The 24418-nt window shown below is 31.9% G+C and overlaps 1 protein-coding gene across 1 annotated transcript in view; it reads left to right on the plus strand.

Annotated features, from left to right (window-relative positions):
- LOC124354840 overlaps nucleotides 1-24418 on the plus strand; it is an 85095-nt gene that overhangs the window by 59715 nt on the left and 962 nt on the right. The window contains exons 21-26 of the mRNA XM_046805595.1: nucleotides 998-12006; nucleotides 12845-12998; nucleotides 17087-17369; nucleotides 19713-19866; nucleotides 20274-20433; nucleotides 22500-22768. Coding sequence (XP_046661551.1) covers nucleotides 998-12006; nucleotides 12845-12998; nucleotides 17087-17369; nucleotides 19713-19866; nucleotides 20274-20433; nucleotides 22500-22768 — 12029 coding nt within the window. The remainder of the gene's footprint in view (nucleotides 1-997; nucleotides 12007-12844; nucleotides 12999-17086; nucleotides 17370-19712; nucleotides 19867-20273; nucleotides 20434-22499; nucleotides 22769-24418) is intronic.

Raw genomic sequence — 24418 nt, forward strand, 5'->3', positions numbered from 1 at the left:
TGAGCAGTCAGTGTGATTTCTTCACAGATACTGCCACAAGAAGGTTAGGAGAGGCTGTGCAGCTCTCCCAGATACACAGGCTAGGCTAGGCATCTATTATATAAAACATCTTCTGCTGATAGAATATCAAGAAGTTTATTTACATTAGTCCATGTCTGACCCTTCTACAGCATTACAATTTTCCTCTTGCTTCACACTTGACAAACTTATTTGGTATCTCTCCTTCTTAGGGGTTCATAAAAGTGTGCTCATTAAAATCACATAACAAAGATTATAATTACAATCAAACTCAGCTACTAGTTTTAAAAATTACAGAAATCAACTATACACAAAATACCAATTAAAACTAGAAAGTCAACATAATGAAAACTTAATAACCAGTAGGTAAAAAATAAAATAATATTCTGGGTTTCAAAAGTGTGAGAGGAGGCATATTGAGGAACGCTGCGTGCCTGCATCGGATATACTGCAAGACGATATAACCCCATCAGTAAAACTTAATGGAGGGTGAGAAATAGGTAAAAAGAGACTTGTGTAGTATTCAAGGTCTTGAAGTGTAGATCACATTACTCTTTGATATGAGTATGAAATATGAAGTGCTTTGATGTAAACTGTATGATGACACCTTTTGAATTTTAATTATCTTGGATGACCAAGACTCGACCATATACAACTTTTAATAATGACTTTTCTAATATTGTTTTGTTATAAGTACCAATTATAATTTATGGTATAAAAGAATATTAATATTGACTACCAAAGACGGAAATCCATCTTTACAAATTTTCATCTTAATAATTAGATCCTTATATCATTTATCACATGCCAAATAAGTATCAGATGGATCTAAAGTTTAGCAATACTTTTGAATTTTGTGTCTATTATTGATTACTATTTTTTTAAATTTACTTCAGGAATAAGCTATTGAACATTCAAATTATACAGTTATAGTTTAAGTTAATCTGTCTTTGTTAACACTATTTACTTTATTTTCCAGGTTTCAACAAAGTGGCAGGACCAGTTCATCAGCTTCCATTCCAAACAAGTTACTAACATTTTTAAGTTTCTTAACAATGGGAACGTATATGCATCTTCAACATTTACTGCAGATATTTCATCTTCTTTGGACATTGTGAAAATACTGAATTTTAGGATTGAACTTCAAAACCAGAAAGACTCCATAGCCAACACAATAGAAAAAAGCTGTGCCATCGAAGCAGCATATAATCACTGGGCTGTATTAACATTTAATTCCACGTACACTCCTGAAAACCTTTTGATTTCTACAGGTTTACTAAACAAAACTGACAGTGAAGTTATTTTATCAGGAAAGATGACCCTTGTAGAAAATGGTATTCTTCTCCAAGCAAATCTGCCTTTAAATGAAAAGATTTATTTTACATGTGAGTACAACTGGCCAATTAGTTTTATGGCAAGTTTGACTACACCATACAAAGGATATGAAGAATCAGCAGTTCTATATAACATACAAATTGATGACGAAATAGTGGATACAAAAGTGTTTGCAAAAATAGATAAAGACTTCTTATTGTTTGCAATAAATTTAGAAAAATCTGAATCAGGCTATAAAGGTGACTTGAACCTAACATCATCATCATACTTACCCGATGTGGCTGTAGAGTTAGAACATGAACTTCGTAAAAACCAACAGGAATATTATATTAAAGAGTTTGGCTCTGTAACTTTGACTAAAAATGGCAAAGTAATGAAGTCTGGACGCGCTCTTTTATCATTTTCTGATGAACTGACCTCTTTGTCTTCACGAAGCAAGAGTCTTCAAACTGTGATTGAACTTCCAGGTCATTACTCATGCTCAAACTATACTTACAAGTCTCAAATAAAGTTGAGTGGAGTGGTGGACAACCATTACTTTATACATTCTTGGAATGAGGATAAAATAGAAGCTTCACTTTCTTATGAGGGTATTTCTGTTATTACTGGATTATTGAAAAGAAATGATGATAAAAAATTTGAATTGTTCTTCATGAATCCAGGCAACGGAAACTACAGAACTGATATAGTGTTGCCTGGTGGGTATTTTGTAAAACACCTTATATTCTTTACAGACTATATAACCTGGCAACACTTCTTGGTTGTTTCAACACCATATCATAGAGTAATAGTAAAGAACTCACAGTCTGCAAATGCAGAAATGACAGATTTTCTGCACAAATCTACCATCTCACTGGATAAAGAAGTTGCTTATCTTGATGTGGCTGTTAACTTAGACAGTGACAGTCGTAAAGTAAAAAGTATTTTATTTTCTACCACTACACCATGGACACATCCTACAATAGTAAGGTATGATCTGCTGATTGATACAGGTGCTACTTCAAAACACCAGATACAACTGAAATACATAGAAGATCAAGAAATAAAGGTTGAGTTTGACATAACTTCAACAGAACTTCAATACTCTACTACCTTTAATGTTCACTCTCCGTATTGCGACCAACTTGGTGGAACACTGCATTTTGAAGTTGATGAAAGGAACTCTAGAGCTAATGCAGTTTTGTGGAAGGACGATAAACGTTTGACATCAGAAATGGAATTAGCACGAAATTTTGATAACCCCTATTTTTTAATGAGTGTCAACAATTCCAATCAAAATATTATTAATGTATTTTGTGGATATGATACTACAACTCCATTGAACAAAGCCAAACTTGTAGCCTCTTATTTTGATCAGAAAATTAATGTTCAAGGTAATTTCTCTTTCGAAAGAAACAGTCTAAAGGTAGGCTTTATTGCAGAAACGCCTATTGCTGACTGGAAAAAAACATCAGTGGATTTTTATTCAGTTTTGTCTTACAAGAACTTGACTTTTGCACTTAACACTGCAATAAATGAAAAGTATCTCATTCTTTCTGGAAAAAATACTCTTGAAAGAAATTCACTTGTGATTAATCTTTTTCTTGAACATACTTTTACTGGAGAAGTTCAGAAAAAATCTGCCCTATTTAACTATAACAGTGGAATCAACAATGGAACTGTGATGACTGTTTATAAAAATAATGATGTCAACGTTTTTGATGTAAACATAAAGTATTTAAAAGAACTTGGAAAAGTAAATGATCAGATATCATACTCAATTAATTATAGAGCACTTCTTCCATTCGAGAACATAAATAATTCCTCATTAAGTATTAAAATTATTGAAAATCATGGGAAACAAATGATTTCTGGAAGTATAAATATAAATGACTGGTATGCGACAATCAAAGGTGAAAATACATTTGATATCAACGGAACAGGATATTTAAACTTGAAATTCTCAGCATCAAATCATAAATTTGAGCTTTATTTAAAGCGTGTTTTTGATGATAAAGATACTTATTCTTGGCATATTTCCAACAACAGTGACTTTATTAGTGGAACCATTTCAATATCTAAAGAAGACAAATTACTTCAGGCAGAGTACGATATGACCTCATCAGTAATCCATATGGAAAGTATGCATGGCATGATGGAAGCTCGTACAACATCGATATCATGTGATTTTGAAAGCTCATTACATGTGAATAATAACATATATGCCCTTAACTATTCAGTATTCAAAAACAAAACATTTGAAGAAAACACCAAACATGATTTCTTATTATCACTTCCTATTGAAGGATTTGCAAATGTGAGAGGTACTTTACATTACAAAATAAGAGGCTCAGAGCTGATTTATATAAAAGGGGAAATTACAGATGGCAGCACTTTTAATACATTTTTTTATAATAGAACTGGCTACGAAACTCTAGAAGCTGATTTTGATCTTCCAGCTTTATTTAGGTTAACAGCCAGGCTGTCTCATTCAACATTTGAACTTTCTGCTAATACTACAAGTGGAACACTGCCAAACTTTTCATTGGACCTCAATATAAATAGTCGTGGAAGTGTTAAATTTGAGACTGAAAGCTATTGGACAGGAAAAGTTAAATTCACACTTACTGATATTAGTGAAGGATTTGGCATTACCAAAATAGTAGTTTATGATATCAATGACTTACATTCAAATGTTGTTTTTAAGTTAAATTTTGAATTGATGATGGTAGAGTTTCAAAGCAACATTCCTGATTGGAGTCAATTCAGCGTTCTCTATAAAATAATTAACTCAGAAAACTATAACGTCTCTTTTACTGTTTGTAAAAATAGAGAGGAATTGTTTTATTCTACTGCTGAAGGGTTTTATACTAAATCTAAAGGTGAAATATTGTTATCTGTAATAATGAAGAGTTTTTTCATTGATGTGAATGTCAACTACGATCTGCATTCTAATTTTTCAGTTGATTTGAAGTTTAACGTAAATGGAGACAAGAAACATGCTGAAGGTACAGTATCCTTTTTACCTGATACCACAAGGATCGATCTGGCTACTCCAATTAAAGGGTATGAGGACATGACTTTAATTAGTAGTTTCAACAGAAGAAACAAAAAAGCTGGACTTTTTTTGCAGAGAAATGGAAAAACTTTGAATATTGAGTTATCTGCTATTGTTGAGAGTAAACTGATTGAGTTGAAAGGAACAGTAACTAATGGAGAAGATGAGTTTAGTATATCCCTCGGAGCTCAGAAAGGTACCAAAGATGAATCTTCATCTGCTTACATACATGCTTTCAAGAACCAAAAATCTATCTTTTGGCTATCTCTTGAAGGTTCTGACAACTTACAGAAGACAGCAGGATTGAAGTTCTCATTCTCCTCACTGTACCATCATCAGAGATATTTTGAAATAACATCTAATAAAGAGGAATCTAAACATACATTTTTGGTGAGCTACCTTCATGGAGCTGATTTCACCTACTCCTTGAATATGACAATAGTTAAAATCATTGCGATGCCTCAGCTTGCTTTTAGTTTACAGTTAGGCCCTCATGTTAGTAGTTTTGAAGCCAGATATGATGCAATGAGTGCTAAGAAAACTGTGGCTATAAAGTTTGAACAGAATAAAGAAAACATTATTGGTATCGAGGGAGAAATAAGCATCTCAAAGCAAACTTCAAAGGTGGAATTTAACATTGTTAACAAGAATTTACTGGGTGCACTAAAATCCATGAAGATTTTGGGAGAGTATAATTTTGACCAGGAGTCATTTGTTATGACTACACTTATGGTGAACGATGTAAAATATTTTAATCTTTTACTTAGGAGCAACTCGCTTTATGATGTTCAGTTCTTGTCCTCACTTGTTTCGTCAAATTATATAAATACTCCATTTGACATTACTCTTATCTATAGACTTGCTTTACCCAATTCTGGTATTTTCAGTGTAGTGAAAATGAATGGTGATTATTACAAGTGCATTGCAAACCTTACCTGGACTGATATTTCAGCTCAAACATTCTTCCATCTGAACACTAGTGGTGGGTATGGTTTTGAAAATGCTGTTCTTTCCGCCAAGTACAGTGTGGATAAGCATGCAAAGTATTCGCATTTGATAAATTTCTTTGTGGATGACTCAACCTTATTCCATGTATCATCTGATATCTCTTATCCCAGTCAAATGTCTTTTGATCTCATTCTACCAGACTCTCTTTTCCTACCATTTGTTAAGCAAATCAAAGTTGGATTCAACTTTACAGAGGAGGCAAAAACTATTTTGTTCAAATACCTTTCAAAATCGGATGAGAAAAGAATAATCTTTTCCTTACTGTTACAAAACAATTATTGTGATATAAATATTGGCAGATCTGAAATGAATGATGAGGAAATTCTGCAATCAGATAAGTTTAAGTTCTCTTATAGCATTCAAAGAGATCTTGCTGTTTACTTAAGTTCATTATCTTGGGAAAATAACAACGTTTTTTCAATCTCTTATGTTTGGGAAGATTCACCAAATGTAGTGAAAAACAAGCACTCTTTACCAACAATTCTCTTCAACTCGCAAAACACTCATGTTTTGAACATCACAGCTGCTCTGGGCTCATCATCACATAAGCCCTTAGAATTTGTTGGCGTACTGAGTCCATTTGAGTTGTTATTTCATTTGAAACATCCGACAATAACTAAAACAGGATTGTCTGAATTGGATTATACTAGGACCCTTGGAGATAAAACGTATATGAAAGTGTATTATAAGAATTCTGAATTAACTGAAATGGGTATAAAATACACTGACGTTATTGATGAAATGATTGATTTCTTTGCAAATTCAAATGGTAAAAAATCCATTATTTTTACAAACTTGACGCTCCGTATGCACGATAATGTTTTTTCTCTTGTTCAGCAAGATGAATGTGAGGATTTAATTACTGCTGGTGTATTTAATTTGTGTTCTAAAATGAAACATCAAAGCAAATGGATTGGCTTGACAAAGAAACAACAAAGTCTTGATTACTCATTGGATCTTATTGATAAAGAAGTATTAGGTGCAATATCTACAGCATCTGAAAACTATAAATTCAGTGGAAAGTTTACAAAACATTCAATATTTGATTCACATCTGTGTTCCAATATCAGTTTTAATTTGTATGCTGATCATGAACTGAAAAGTCCATTTGACCTCAAATATGAAAACAACTGTGAAAATAATTTGTATGCCAGTCTTAAAATTTTTGAGGAAAATCCACATGACATAAGAGTTGTCACTGATATAATTGCCAATAAGTTAAATGGCATTAAAGTACAAGGAAAAAATTTTCCCTTTATTGGAGATTGGTTCTTTATGGGTAAAAAATCAGATCATGTAAAGGTATTTGAAATTACAATGAAAAAAGGTTGGTTTAGTATTGAATGGCATAATACGTCAAATAAACATCGTCTAACTATAAAATCTTCACTTGATGAATTTAAAATGCTGGAAATAACAAGAAGTATGAATGAGGAAAACAGAAAACGTCTAGGCACATTGAAATATATAGGTTTAAAATCCTGTGAATGGGGATATACTGTGGTAAACTACAAGGATGGGTCCATTTTCTGTCACATTACTTCTGACCAAAACATTCAAGTTAACATTACACTTAATGTGAATAACAAGAAAGAATTGATTGTGAAAATATTAAAAAATGAAAAACAATATGAAGGCAAGGGATTGTATCAGGCCATACCCAATGGTGACAAAATAATAGGTGAAGGATACTTCACATTTGATGGAAAACTATATTCACTAAATTTTGAAAGATTAGTAAGACCAGAAGAGCACAAAAGTTTAGTAGAAGTGAAAACTCCAGCTGATGATTATTACGTGGAGCTGTACATAAATAAACTGCCTCAGAATATTGATCCTGCAGTCATTGTCAAATACAAAACACCTTTCTATCCCTTGGATTATGCAGACATCAAAGTTTGGTTTAATCATTATACAGCTAATTCCAATGATGAGTTCTCCTTGTTAGAACTGGATCTGACCCATGAAAAGGTTGAATTATATAATAAAATGTTTAAAGTTGTCTCTTTGTCTACATCTGTCAAGACTCACAGTATTAATATTGATAAAGCCCAGTTAGATATTAGTTATGGGGGCAAGTATGGAATCAACCTATCTCATCTAACAAAGCAGATTTTACTTGAATTGTATCCTTATGAGAACAAACTTTCTCATGCTCTTCAATCTACTTTCAAAGTTTCTGGGTTTAATATGCCTGGTTTTCACCAAATGGGTGGAGAAATTCTCTTTAGAGCTTATGTTAATAAAATTAAAGACAATGCTTTTGCTTATCTTCGGTATCATATAGATAGATCTCTTATATTCGTCATGAAGAAAGAAGTCACTAAAGAAAATCAGTACTCTGTTTCTCACAAATTTGGTGAACTGCAATTTAACAATAAAACTGTTTTAAAAATTAATCTGACAAGCTCAAATGATTCTCATTATTATGGAAATGTGCATGGAGAGTGGGAAGGTGAAACTCTGCTACTTGATTATAATGTTCAAGAACAAGATTTAAAGTTTCAGATGAAACTTACTAGAAAAAATAAGCCTGGCATTGACACAACATTTTACTACTACAGAAAAATATCTACCAATTCATGGATTAGATCATTTCAGTTGAATGCAATAGAACTATTTTCACTCCAAGATTTCAATCCTAAGATAGTCATAACAAAAGAGATGAATAAGTTATCTATTGTTAAGTATGAGTTGCAATTCAACAATGGGGTCCTGGCAGACAATCTATTTTTTAGTGGTAATTGTTCAATAAGTTATCCCAATTTGGAATCCTTTTCAGTCGACTCTAACCCAAAGCTTCATGCTGATATCTTATTGGAGTCTGTCTCCAGACAATATGTAGCCATCGCTGACTTGATAATGCAACGGAACAAGATGGATGCAATGGTCAAGTGGAAAAGAATAACAAAATCAGTCACTTACAAACAGAATAAAGAATATATGACCCTTAAATTTGGTGGACTTATAATGAACAGGTCTGCAGAGTTTTATTTGAATGAGAACAAATTTTCTGGATTCATAGACAGTTCCAGCACGCAGAGTGTAGTATCAGCGCATCTGTTCAATGACAAACTGAAGAAAAACATGACTGTTTTTGCAAGTGTACAGTACTCTCCAATATACTTACTAACCATCTCCCATACAGTATTTGATAGTCCATGTTCTGTGGAAGTTAAAGTAGATAGGCGTCCACAATCTCTTGAGACAGCAGTGACAATAATATATAACCATCTGACACAGCAAGCTTTCGTAAACATTTACTTAGACAGCAATCCACGGTATGCAGAACTAATGTATCTAGACATCTGGCAGCAAACTCATGAAGCATCTGTCTATGTTGAGGAGAAAGACAATGAAGTCACTGTCAGAGGAAAAATAAATTCACCAGCCATAGATGAAAACTTCTTAATTGTCACAGTGGGTCTTAACAGTGATAAATTTGAAATGAACATGAATGATGACTTTATCTTCAAAGCGTTTAAAGACAACACATCAGGACTGTTGCATTTAATAATATTTGGCAACAATTACCAAATGCAGTGCAGTCATGAAAATGAAGTTAAATTATCACTGGTTTCACCAAATGCCAATGGTATTGTGACAATCAGCTCTAAAGAATTGAAAGGTTCATTTGCAAGTTTCCTTTTCGAGTCAGAACTGTATCACTTTCTTCTTGAGGTAAATAAGAATAATATTTTAACTATGGCTCTATCAAAAGGAGAAAAAAACATCTTTGATGTAAAACTGGACATTTTAAATGGTGATGAAGTTTTCCAGTTACAATTCCAGTGTAACATGTTTGCTGAAAGAAACGGGTTAAACATTAAACATGTTCGTAATCCTATTCTTTTGGTGGTTTCATTAACTAGTTCTCAATTCTTGAAACATAATCTTGATATTATGTTAGGAATGAAAAAAGAAGATCTTGTTACAGGAATTTTTGAAATCAAACAAAATTCAACTTTGTTTAAAAGCTACATTGGACTCTGCAGAAAAAACAACAGTTTAGAAATCAATATTGAAGCTCCATTATTTTCTAAAATGGACAAGGCTAAAATAAATGGGGTTTTCAATGTTTTTCACTTGCATGCTATTGAACTGAATTTCTCAGCTGCCCTTTCTTCAGAGGATATTCAGTTATATAAAGCATCTTTCTATTTGACCAAGGATGATAAAATTACATCAGGTTTGGTAGTGAAAAGTAAAGATCAGGAAGACATACAAATTATGGTTCTACTTCCACTAAGATATTTTGCGGACTATAAATTTGTTTTACAATTGCCTTCAATTGATTACTATGAGTTTGCAATAAATTTTTTCGATGCAAGTATAACCAATGATAATACCATACTCAGTCTGTTATTTAGACGAGAAGATTTTATTGTGAAAATTAACTTCAAACATGGAGATAATCCTTTTTATTCCAAATTGGATGAAGTGGATGTTCAGTATTCAGCATCAAGATTACGAATAGGTGCTTGGATGGCTCCAACAGATCCTCGTAATGACTATAAATATTTTGTGGAATGGAATGGTAAACACATGTTACAGATATCTCATGCTTGTGTTTTACAAACTAGCCACTTTAGAAGTAAATTCACAATTGAAACGTCTTTAAAGGGTCATGAAAAATATGGAATTGATTTAGAACTGCAAAACCAACAATTTGGAAAGGTAGTAAAAGTGATTGGAAGTGCTCCTCAACTTGGAAATGATCTTGGCGTTGATTTTGGATTCCATTATGATAGCTTGCTGAACTATGCTATTTTAGCCCAAATCAGAATCCCGTATGAATGTCAAGTAAAAATGCTTAGAATTTATTCACTTCACAAAATTCATCCAAATCTAAACATTGGCAAGTTGAACTACACTTTTGAATTTACAGATCTTGGAGTCATTGGCTTAGAGATTGAACTTCATGAGTCAGCTCCATTCATGTGGCAGGGGAAAATGTTTGCAGTTGAGTCCAAACTGAACCTAAATAACAAGACATTCCTCCTTAGGGCTAAATCATTTTTACAGGCAAACAAAATCCAACTAGTCTTTGGTTTGGAAACACCATTAAAGGGTTTTAAAAGAGGAGAAGTCCATTTCTCAGGAACTCGGCAGATAGTAGGGTCAGAGTTTGTTTTATCATTGAATTCAAATGAGTTAATTAATGTAAACATAACAGAAGATGCAACCAATAAGAAGGAATTGAAAATCTTGAGCAAGTGGAGAAATTTGGTTTTTAATTACAAGTATAAGGTTGGTGAAGAAGTTGATATATATGGCTATTTTTGCTGGGATCTTCTAAACAGAAATACTTCTCAGGTTGGTGTTGTGATTAATGCTGCAAAGAACAACAGAAAATACAAATGTGTTGTCGATCTATTACTTCCCTCATTACTTGTCCCAAAGCTGAGCCTCAAATCAAATTTTGAACACAATATAAATAGAGTATTCTCATTGGTGCAACTAGATCTACCTGGACTCTTATTGGAAGGTAAACTTGCCAGTGAAATTTCAACAAGTATGTACAATTCAGGAGTACAACTCAGATGGGCAACTACTAGTGATAAAGTACCTAAAAATATTGGTGTGTTTTATGTGAAAGAAATGAATGAAGATGAAATCAAGCACTATTTTACCCTCCAGCATTTTTCGTTACCCAATGACCTCATTCTTACTACTTATGCCAGAACTACACTCTATGGCATCAATTTGCGATATTCTCCAGTTAAAGAAGAAGAGATCACTTTAGAATTTGGTTATTGGATGAATGAAGACAATAAACAAGAGAGATCTGGTGTGAGATTTGTGGTTATCCATCAAGCAACTAACACTCTGGTATTTGGTGTGGCCAATGTTACTACAGCTAGTGATATCACTGAAGGAGGATTATCTGTTGCATATCTCACAGACCAAGATGTGAATAAAGCTAAGTATCTGGCAGTTTATGGAAAGAAGAATAAGAAAACACCAGGAATCTACCTAGGGTTGACTAGCAATGGAAATAGTATAGGGTTAGGAGGGTCTTTATGGACGAAAGACAACCACCTAACAGGATTGACCATTGAAACCAAAGTCAATCAAAAGGATCCATTCAAACTAGAAATGGTGCTGAACGTAGCTGATCCCAGCATTGAAACAGAGTTAAGTTACAGTTTGAGCCGAAGGTATAGATTTTTTGCTGGGATACCTAACGATAATGAAATTACAGCAAAACTTTCACACACAATGTATGGAAAACCCAGTCTCGATGCTTTTGCGAGTCTGAGACTGAACACATCCAGAATTCTATGGGGAAGATTTGAACTACCTCCAATGACTCAAGTAGGACCAGAGTTTTACAATGGTGTTTTGGAGGAATATTCGGACATCACACTGGTATCACAAGCCGTTTTATCTGGTTTTTCAGATTTCCTCCAAGAGGATTTCTCAAAGAAAATTGCTTTGTTTTTTGATGCAATTTCTAATGAAGCTGATGTCATAGTCTCACAAACTTACATGGAAATGGAATTAGTTGTCAAAAGTGTTGAAGTCATGGGAGACATTGCTCAGCAATTGTACGATGAGGACCACTTTTACCTGCAGACTTGCTTTCAGTATTTAAAACACTCAGCGTAAGTATATTTAGTTTTAAAATAAATGTTGATTTATTTATCCTCAGTCAAAATCATGATAATTTTATATTATGGTTAAATTTATTGAACTTTATCTATCAGGATTAATTGGCTAAGCATTAGTGAATCCTATTAGTAGTGGGGCTGGAAACATATCATTTCTGTTTGTCTGTCTATCCGCACCATATCTAAAAAGTGAACTAACCTCTAGACTAGACATTTTGCATGAAGCTTCATTTATATATAAACAACACTGAGTTTAAGTAAGTAATTTATTCATACAGTAAAAAGAAATAATTATATGGTTAAAAGTGAAAGTTAAAAGTTGGTGACAATATTTTATCTGACTGCACTCTTGAGTTGGGTACCGTACCATCTCTACATCAACGGAATTTTTATTATTTAAAGACTGCTGTAAAACCTAACTCAATGAACAAGAATGTGAGTGTATCACGTGGCAAGATATCTTGAGACTGATCATTTATAGATTTAAATTGACAGATAAAAAATTGTCTACATAGACAAGAATAAATGCTATGATGGTGAATAACCCACAAGGGATGATAAAATTTGTTTACTGTATGATGATGACTGACTGTTCCTACGTGTCCTCAAAACATCTCAAGAATGAAATGAACTACAAATTTGAAATTTCACATGCAACCTCAGCGAAGTTTGTTACACACAGCACATGGTGTGGGGTATTCCTGCCTATTATATATATATATATATATATATATTAGTACCTACTAACCATTTCATTGTGTTTATTGTTTATTTTTTATTTTATTTTCTTATGTAAATAGCTTTGATGACATCACACTAATTCCATTTTCAGGTTTTCTATCTACAGCTACATGTCGTGTGCATTTGAAGTGATTTTTGATGTTGCAAAAAATGTTTTTGGTCCATTATTTGAGATTGCACAGAGGGTTTGGGTAGTCATGGAGTCAGTCCTGGTTCAGTGGAGGACCTTTATCAGAGAAGCTGGTGTAAGTCCACATTCATAATTTTTACTTAAAATATTATTTAATTATGCAGTTTTCATTAAGTGAATTTTTTGTGATTATTAAAGAATGTACTTGTACACAAAATATAAAAGAAGTTGAATATTTATTCACATATTACTAGATTGTGGAAATTTTGTGGTAGCAATATTCAGGAGCTAAAATTAAATAATTAAAATGTATTCTGTATTAACTTGGTAAAAAACACATAAATATCTTGGTTAAGTTCATTGGTCAGCTTGGTACACCATTTAGTTCCATTACTTAAAAATAATTACAACTCTGTTGCTTATGGACTTGGATAAACAGTATAAGTTGATCTGGAATGACATTTCATACATATTTTATAATTAAAAACTGTTTTGTATATCAACGGTTTTCAAGATATTGAATTCATGTAAATCCTTTGTTCTAACTTACTAGCACAAAAATTGATCTTATAAATATCTCAGCCACTTTAATTGGCCAGCTTGGCATATCATTTTGTTCTATTATGGTAGGCGTTAAAACGTTTTAAACATTTTCAACTCAGTTATTGAAGAATTTAGAGGGTTTTCAGGATGACACATTTATCACAAGTTAATCACATAAGAAATAAATCTATTAATATCTATTATTGTCATATTATGATAAAAACACTTTTAACATGTTCATGATGTCAGCTTTATTCCAGAATTTTTTATTTGCCGTCAAATTTTTCAATAATAATGGCAAAAAACATTAATTGGTAAAACATCTGAGTATAACAAGAAAGATATGTTGGCTTTGCAATTTTGCAAAAAAACAATTATTTAATTATGAGTTTTTTCAATTTTATTCTCTGTGTACCCCAAAGGACTACCTAAAAATATTAATTTACCTTAAAAATTAAACAATCGTGTGCCCGACAGGGTACATGATAGTCTGAGGTATTTATTTAAGTGCAGGATCAAACGTAATAATAAAATGCATAGCAACGTGTACTCCATCGGGTGGAGGAAACACTTTACAAAAGCCCGGAATGTACCCGTTTTATATTACACAACGGCAGTTAAGAAGTATTGTGTTTACCTGATGGGGTACATGTCGTCATGAACATGTTAAATGGGAATATTGCAAAAGGAAAAAATAATTTAGGGATAGAGCTTAAAAAATTTGTTAACGCATCTTCCTTCTGGGTTGTCAGGTCCTGTGGTCTACCTGTATAATAAGAAACAGGAAACGGTTCACAATTTCTGGTCTTTGGCTTACACGGTCAGTGTCATGACTGTCACTAAATTTACTGGTTCACACTGCATTGGAATATTCCTAACATAAAATCTTAATTATGGATTATTATTAAACGAATTCAATATTTAAAAATATTAATGTTTATTTCTTTTTGTCTTTCTCGTTTATACTCATTTTATTAAATACTCAACAGCGTAACGATATTGGTATTACAATATAACGTATGAAGTGATTTTATTTTAAAAAGTATAAAATCATTTATTGCATATCTTTATACCTGCATTATTTTTCAATACATTCTTGTATAATTCATATCGCACATGTACTTCAATTTTAAGAAAATTATTAATGTTGTAGATAAGTGTCAATCAAAAAATTTCACCTCATATTTATATATAAAAACAAATGTAGTGTTTTTTTATCTTTCAGTTTGGTGTGTTAATAATATATATCTAATTATATAAAAACAAAATCCACTGACTCATATATCTAAAAAATAACAGGACATATTTACATGTAATTTTGTACACAAGTTTGTGTTACTTCTTAACAAGTCCTAAGAAACAGTTTTGAAAATATCTCAGCCTAATTGCATTAATCCATGAAATTTAGTATTTTAGGCTCACATTATGTTCTAGAGGCGCTCGAAGAAACGATTTTTCTCTCTGCTTTTAGGACTCTACCTTACTGGTCTCTAAAGTTGGAAAAATTCTTATAAGAAGTGCATTGGTGCAAACCTTTGTTAGTAATTGAATAAATGTGTTCTGTGTAAACATTGTAATACAACACAGCCATACGTTTAAATAATTTAACTAAAATTTGAAATTTGTTCATACCTTTTCTACATTCGCTGTTTAGCACAGAGTTCATACAGATAAGAAGTTTGAAGATTTTTGGTAAAATTAAACTTTCAACTGTACATTTGAGCAAATATTATGTTTGAAATGATTTTTTATTATTGTAGTGCAATTATCAAAGTAGCTAACTTTTACTACAGTTTTAAATACTGTTTTGAAACACACCTTAGTTGTTCTTTTCACACATGATCAACTTATACTACAGATACTCTGACAGTACAAAGTAAAATTCCAAAATTTTGAACAGTTTTATTCCATATTGATGTATAAAAGATCTTTAGATTGTTTTGGGGTTTGATAGTATGAAATTCCATATGCTTTCTTCAACAATTTAAGGGTGCCAAATGGATATTTCTAAGTAAAACACAAAATTTCATATTTGCATGTTGCTTAATTTATGACATTTAAAAATTGGACAGACATAGGTCCTTCATACAAATTTTAACAGAAAGAATGGCAAACTCAACCTGTGTTACTCCATTAGTGGTGCTTCAGCCACGGGACGGAAACTATTTTTGGAGAACCTCTGCTTTGTAACAAAATATTCATTCCTGAAATTTGTTCACTCTATCTTGTATACATACATTTTTTCAATGTAAATTATTGTCAAATAAAGCATACAGTAGTGAATGCATAAACACATAAAGTTTTCAGATTAGTGCATAAATTGTTCAAAAGTTTTGAAACACCTTCCAGATTTAATAGACCCATATTTTTGTATTTAACAACATTAAATAGGAATAGAATACTGTCCAAAAATTTGATTTTTGTCTATCCAGACATGGCTTATCAATCAAGACAATTGCTGATTTTGTGAACATCACTTATACAATACATATGGAGGGATACTTGCAAATTCCTAATCAAGGTGTCAAATTATAGTCAGTTTCCCAACTATTTGATAATCCAAGATATAGTTAATAATTAATTAAGTGACAAATTATTCATGAGATATTTTATTGTGCAGCCACAATAACCTGATGTTTTCTAGTATAATTCGTTTGTCAAAGGCTTATAAATAAAAGAGATTAAGAACTGATTTTAGTAATAACCATCTTATATTTTTCTCATAAGAAACACAGCTAATTTGTAAATCATTTTACTTAATTAGTCTTGCTCATAGGATCTTGTGAGATGTATAATTTCAAATATAGAGTGTGTAACAAAACTCTTTATAGAAACTTTATAATATTGTTCCTTAAGTAAAATTAAATAGTAAATCAAATGCAACCAATGGTATATCTCTTTTTGCTAACTGTCTACCTATATGTGTTTTTAAGTTTTTATATTTTACTTTATAAACCAATAAAGATATTAAAATGAAATTCAGTACAATAATAATTTTTCTTGAAGTTTTCAAGTAATGAGAAAATGTACCTATTATTATATTATTATATCATGTTTCCAGATGGCGGATGGTTGAAGTTTTAAGCCTAATGTAAAAATATAACAACATTATGAACATTTTTAAAGGATAATAAAACTTGCTAAATAACATAAACATGTATGAAAATTTTTCCATGCATTACAACAGTTAAAAGCTTACATATACGTTATTTCTTGGTAAATTTTTATATTATTGGTGGAACAATATTTATAATTAAATGTAACAACTTTTGTTATTCTTTAAAAATAATGTTATTAGTTTTTACGTTCTTAAGCTTTAAAACAATTTTAACCATCCGCCATCCTCAACGTGATATGAAAATATAATATTAATTTTTGTTATGATTATAGATTGAAAGAAAAGATGTATCTAATGTTAGTTTGATATCTATACTAGTTTTTACAATAAGAAATAAAACTGAAAAACACATACAGACATCCAGATGGTTAACAGAAAGAGATAGATCATTGGTTGGATTTGAGTTTTTTCTTCATTTTACCCAGGGAACAATATTCTAAAGTTTCCATAGGAAATTTTGGTACTCCCTGTATGGTTCCCAAAATTGAGATTTGATTACTTATTGTATTTTGTAAATGAAATATATGAATTGTATGCTACAGGTTGGAGGAGAATCACCAGTGAAGCACCTGTCAAAACTGATTGACAACTACCAGCATTTCCGCCACAGCCTGATGGACTATGCAAGACAAGCGGTGGCAACAGCCCAAGTACAGCTCACTCAGCTTGAACAGCGATCAGTTGACATTCTGACAGAGGCTGAACTAGCTGTCAACCATCTGATTAGAGATGTTCAGCATACCCTGGGCCTATACCTACAGCGAGCCATTAACTACAAGGATACGATCCTGGCTGGGTTTTCTGTTCTTAGGGACACAGTGCAAGGTATTATAAAACGTACAAACACTCTCATTGTATGTGTTGGTTGCTTAACAAATATTCGTCCATGACTTGAAATCTGATAATGTAGTATGAGAAATAAAAACTATTTCCCATACTTGTCTATACTCCTAAATTAACTCCAATAGTCTCCAGTGCACATATTAAAATTGTGCACTATATTAACAAAACTTAATGAGATAGTAAAATAATGATTATACTTAATGACTATAAATTTAAATAGTATCTGTGGTCATCTCACCATTATGTTAAGATTTATTGTTCCACATCTGTGGAAGCTGTTGTCACTAATATATAGCTTTATCACAAAAGAATGGTGCGGTTTCTAACATGTTTGAAAGAAAAACCTAAGTACTTACAGTTAATGTTGTTTATTCATCTAATTTGTTGCCTCAAACAGTTTTTTCTACATAGTTAATAAATTTCAATATATGCACCCTTAGTTGCTCGACAAATGTCCAAACGATACTCAACTTCTCTCCAAACATTGGTTAATATTTCTTCGGTTATGGTTGTTATTGCTTCATTAATCCTGTGTTTTAAGTGGTTTGGGTCGTGATTTTTGTGAATAAACAATGCTTTTAATGTACCCCCCCCATAAGAAAAATCTAAAGGTATCAGGTCTGGATTCCTAAAAGGCCACAGCATAGGTCCTTGCCAGCCTATCTATCGATCTCCAAACTTTTCGTTCAAAGCGTCCGTGACCAATGCACTGAAGTGTGGGAGAGCACCATCTTGTTGGAAATGTACTTGATGAATGTTTTCGAGTTCATCTAGCTAAGAAAAGCAATAATTGGTTGACATGTCAAGATACACAACTCCATTAATTGTTTTTTCAGCAAAGAAGAAAAGTCCTATTACGTGATTTTTCATCACACCACACCAAACATTATCTTTTTGCGCATCACGTTGTTTCCAAACAATTACGTGTGGGTTTTCAGAGCCCCAAATTCGTGAATTGTGTCTGTTAATACATCCATTCATATGGGTAATAACTTCGTCTGTAAAAATTATATTATCTAAAATGATTCTTTTTTACTTAATCTATATAATGTCAACAGCGAAATTTTAATGGTTTATACAATCATTGGGTTTCAATTTCTGCAGTATCTGGATTTTATAAGTGTGTAATTTGAGTTTTTTACGTTAAACTTTGTGTTCTGTTGTTTTTGGAAAATCCAATTCAACGCTTCGACGAGGGATGGATTTCTCAGGACTTTTAATTGCTGATTGTTTAATTAGTTCAACCGTTTTGTCTGGTACTGGTCTGCCAGTTGATTTCTGTTTCTTAACAGATTCAGTTTCTTCAAATTGTTTAAACCAACTTGTTATGTTATTTTTGTTTGGTGGATCTCTTCCAAATTCACGTTAGAACGCACGTTGAACTAAAATTACGGATTTTAATTCAGGCAACAATAAAACACACTTCACTTTATCTTTATCTGACTACATAGGAAACTCACTAACGCACCGCAACAACAATACGAGAAATGATTTTGAGGTTAGAACAGCTTACTAACAAACTTTTCGGTTTAAGCCTTTCAGAGATACCAATATAACTCCTAGAAATTTCCCTATTATCTTCCTACGAATTACTGAAACCACATATTCTTTTATGATAACCCTGTACTTCACCCAGAGACTTTTTGTGTATTAGGGATTTATTTTAAAGCCAATAGCTTAGAAAACCTGCGGTCTTGTTGCAAGCCCTTCTTCCCAAGGATAAATGTTGGTTCACCACCATCCACATATACACTCTCAATTATGTACTAGACTATAGTATAATTGATGAGACCTAAATAATAGTGAATGTCAACTCAAGGATATCCCCCACTGCATGCAGTAGGCTAATGAGAATGAAACTATAACAGGCAATATTATTGGACTCAATGTAAAATTATGTAAATATGCAAACTATTTAAAAAAACAAATTTTAGCTCAATTTGCAGGTTACTTTTTCAATATGTATACATATTTTTACCAAAATGTTATCTATCGTGTAAATTTAGCTCATCTAATAATAATAGCTGATGTTTCAAATATGAATGAAGCTAATGATAATAGCATTCAGTTGGTATAAAATTTGTATGTAAAATTGTAATTTTAGATAGGTTGTCTAAAAAACCAGAAAAACATTAAGATATTCTTTCAATAACATAGGTTTGTCCAAATTCTAATGAAAAATAATTTATCCAAGCAAAAAATCTATTGATTGTTCAATCTTCCACCTTAGGTTCTTTCTGATGATGAAATAAAGATAAAAACTTGATATTTATTTGTTTATAAGTATCCAGAAACTGATCTTGCACTTAACAATATATTTTCCAGGTATGATTGAGATTGTCACAGATGGCATCTATCAGATTGAAGAGGTGAGATATGGCTTGGACAGGCTTGTCAGATGCCTCGAGGTTGTCGACTATTGGTACAGAGACTTCCAATTGAAGACTTACCTAAGGGAGATTGATGCTTACATTGACAGGTGAGAAAATTCTATTGGAATAATCAAGAAATTTTCAAAATTATCTGTAGATTTTTGAAGTTAAATAAAACTATTAATACACTTTTAGATGTTGCATCAAATGCACCATTAATTTGGATACCATACTTCCAGTACGCAATAACAGTTTCTGCAATAGTTGTAGCTAATGATGTTTTACTATAGATTAGTTTCTTGATATGATGTAAACATTGAGTGGGAGGTTTATTGAGTTGACTATAGTAAATGACTAGTAATAAAACAAGGATCAAAGAACTATGAGCTTCAGAAGTGTTGGGTTTACAAGAGAAATCAGAATACACAGGGGTGTGACTTGAAGTGGTTATTTGTGGAGAAATAACAAACATTATTAAATAATAGCACAAATAAAAACTAAAATGGTTTTACAGGATCGTTCATCTTATTACATCTGACATAGAAAGAAACTTTGGAGAATACGAGGTGTATTTGGTGCATGTCAAGCACCTGTTGGAGGGACAGTATGAAGAAGTGAGCAAAATACCTCAGGTTCATTACATGAAGAATGCTATCATTCAGGTTTATGAAAAGGTATTTGACACTAATCAATTTAATTTGCATACCTGTTTTGTTAACAGCCTAATAATTATATTTTAGAGAATATTTATTTTATTAAGTTAGAAATCTTTAATTATTTATTAGTTACATTTTCAAATCAAATAATTTAAAATAAAAAGATTTGTTTGGCTTTTTATAAGTGATGTTAAATATAAAAAATTAAACCACATAACACACAAGCCCTATATATTTATACAATATATTCTTTAAACCTATTATGATATTAAAATTAATATGCTATAACACTCTTTATCTCTATTTAAACTATAGATAACTATAGATTTAAGTGAGAATACTTTATTCTTTTAGTAGTTTATCGTTTCAAAATTAATAAATAATAAACCCTAGTATGTTTTATTCAATAAAATAATATTTGTTTACTAAGCCACTGGACTTTGTTTTATATCATGCGTTTCTTTTCAATTATCACTTTATCATATTTACGTAGTAGTATATTTAAATAAAGTAAAACCTTTTATTATGATTAATATTTGTTATTACAGGTCATAATTAATGTTTCACAGTTGTTATTACTAAAATAAACTTTATAAAGATTAGTTACACATTAAAGTGTTAAAGTGTTTTTAGCTGTTCTTATCCTTGTCACATAGAAATGTTGATCTAATAGTAGTACAGTTGATCTATACTCACTAATAATAAGAATTTTGGAGTTAATTTTTTTTAAGTTGATGAAATTAAACAATTTTGTATGAATACAACTTGAATATTAGATTAGATATACCGTATATGAATAGCAGATAGTAATTAATTATTTATAGATAGTTAACATTTCAGAAAATATGTTTACAAATGAAAGTATAGAGTTAGATGAGTCTTAGTCAAAATACTTATATTTACCAGTTTTAAGACCTGTCTAAAAATTAAATTATCAATTATAGCATTACTGAATTCGTATTTTAAATAGAAAGGGATTAAAGTCTTAACAAAATTATTTGCTATGCACTACTTAGGATATGTTACAGTTTTTACTTGAGTTTTAGGTTTGAAAAAATGGAGGCATGAAAATGGTTGGTTAGGGCAGTTCTTAGAGGAAGTTTTCACAGTTTTTGTTTTTTGTCAGAATAGGACATTTTCACACTGGTACTTCAAACATGTCACACTTGTAATACACACTTTACTTTGCTTTCACACATAACTATGAAGAAGTAAACATTATGAGGTTAACAACAAAGTAAACAATATAATAATAACATGCGTGCATCACCTGCTGACAGCAAATACTTGAGGTCCATGTAATGATCAGCTATAATGTGCAAGGCTCCAGTTTCAATGTATTCAATTGAGTTTTTTTTGTTATTCTCAATTCTGAGCATTCTGATGGTTCCTTGCATTTACATTTTAAAAAAGTCCTATAGTATGTGACCAAAGATCCTCCAAAATAAATTGGCATGTTCGCATATATTACCAGATATGGAGCTAACAATATAATGCCAGTCCATAGAACAGCTATGTTTGAAAGAAATCAATTAATTATATGCAGGGGTAAAGATATTTAACAACCTACCAGAAGACTGAAATACTGAAACCCTTTCACCATGAAGAAAATGTAAAGGAAAATGTTCACCAGGAAGTGGCTGTAAGGCAAGGCTTCCCCCACCATACAAGAATTATTTTCTTGAGCAGCCACAAAGAACAGTAAAGTAATTTTTGGACTACTATTATTTATTGACAATGTAACATTTTTGGTTGATATCGTTAGTAGGAAATATTGACTATTGACTATTTGTCATGTCAGACAGTTTATCGTACTGTGTCACATATGCAGCTAAAACACATCACTTTGTAAATAAAACATCACTGATGGTTCTAATAGTTCCAGTAGAGCATAAGAAGAGCTGCCTCATGCCAATATGTAAACACAATATGGTCATTGTCTTGATGTATATCTACTAATCTAGAAATTGGTACATTTAAAACTGTAAAACAACGCATTTCTACTTTTTAATTCTATGTAGGATTTTCAAAAGTTCAGGTGAGTGTACATAAATTGTTATGAAAACCTTATACTTTAATTCTAGATCAAATGGTTTTGGAACTATGCGAAACTGAGTGAAAGGTTAAGAGATGCCATGAAGCAGTACTTTGAGAATATGAAAGCAAACCTGGATGAGCTGGAGAAACAGTTGGACAGAGACGAAGGAGAGTTAAGGTCCGAATATGTTTACAATGCAGAAAACAATTCCTTGACATTCACTCAAGAGTTGCCTTTTGAGTGGCGAGGATTCAATCAACTGCCGGATTACAAAACAGAGATGAACTCCAACCCATTGTCCTTTCCTGCACAAGAGTAAGTATTTCCTATTACTGTTGCAATTAGTTGGTAATTTAAAATTTGTAAATTAAATGTATTGTGAGAAATAAACAAGACACAATTCTATATTTGCCTGACACTTTTAAGACAGATATCAGCCAATACATTACACAACAAAAATATAAATGTAAATAACTTATGCTTTCTAATATCTTGGAATTTATTTAGACTATGCAAGAATAACAGTTGGAAAATGTACAAAACATTAATTATTTCTTACTTAACACTCAGATCAGTCATTAACCTTCAATCTGAATGCCTATTGCCTCTGATTCTTGTGGTTACATTGTTAATTAGATGCCCCTCATATCAATACTTAAAGCAAAACTTGTAGTAAACTTCGTCATGCGTCAACTTGTAATCAATCAATTTTACTCAAAATAAGTAGTTTGTTTCTCCAGCAATAAACAATTCAGATTCATTTGAACACTTTGTTATGACAAAGTGCAAAAAATGCATCTCATATTGCATGAACATGAAAGTGCAACAAACAACTGATACAATGTTTTATATACAGCTGGACAGTGAACTGACATGATGTCCTGTCATGCCAGCTGCCTATAAATGCACATTGTATCGATGTGGAATCATGCAAAACGGCCTGTCTATTTTTGATCATACGGCAAAACAAGATTGAACAGTTTCCATACAGTAATATTTTTTTATCGATGACTAAAAGGAGCTCCACTTCAATCCCATCTAAAGGATCGCGTCAGATAGACCTAAAATTTGTTTAAAGGTATTGTTCCATTGAGGGACATGGCTTAAATGAGTGAATTGATTGCATGATTTCACTCCAAAGAGTAAAATTTATATATTTACTTTTATTGTTCAGAAAAATCCATGAAAACTAATCAGTAGTGCAATCGTCTCTAGTATCACAATCTATTTGAAGAGGTACAATATTTTTCATTAAAATATATTAGATGAATGATCAGATTGAGGTTTTCGACAATGAGAAGGACTCTTCCATTGCATGGACTTATTAGGAATATGAGTACAAACATCATATTGGGTGAGTTGAATAAAGCTGAGGAGGCACTCGTGAGAGGGCATTCCTAAGGATTTGAAAGCCTACATGCAAATGTGAGTCTAGTTTCGGTTGAGTAAAGTTTTGACAAAAAGGTGAGAGTCCACTCACGGAGAAGTATAAAATATGAGCATGCTCTCATAACCTGCGGTGAAGAGGAGCATACAGGTCCGAACAGGAACACTAGCTGACTAGCCCTGGCCTCTAACACACCACTGGGACTCCCTCCACAGCACACATTGCTTAATTAGATACATATACACTTTTTCGACATTTTCACTAATGTATTTAAGAATATGAAAAACAAAACCCATCTCAAACATCAGCAATACATACATGCGTGAGGGCCTACTTGCCCAGACACAAAATATGCATGTATAGGCCTACTCTTTCACATTTTGATGCATTTTATTCAAATATATTTTTATAATAATGTTTTATTTTAATTATTAATAATAAATTCTTTTATTATTTAGAACCATTACTGTATAAATTATTATAAAATTTGTTACAATAACTAAATAATTATATGCATGTTTTTATCTGCAACCCCGTTGATGTTTTCTTCTTCATATTTTGATAAGTCCCCAACATAA

The sequence above is a fragment of the Homalodisca vitripennis genome, chromosome 2, assembly GCF_021130785.1.
Source record: "Homalodisca vitripennis isolate AUS2020 chromosome 2, UT_GWSS_2.1, whole genome shotgun sequence".
In the NCBI taxonomy this organism is placed as follows: Eukaryota; Metazoa; Arthropoda; class Insecta; order Hemiptera; family Cicadellidae; genus Homalodisca; species Homalodisca vitripennis.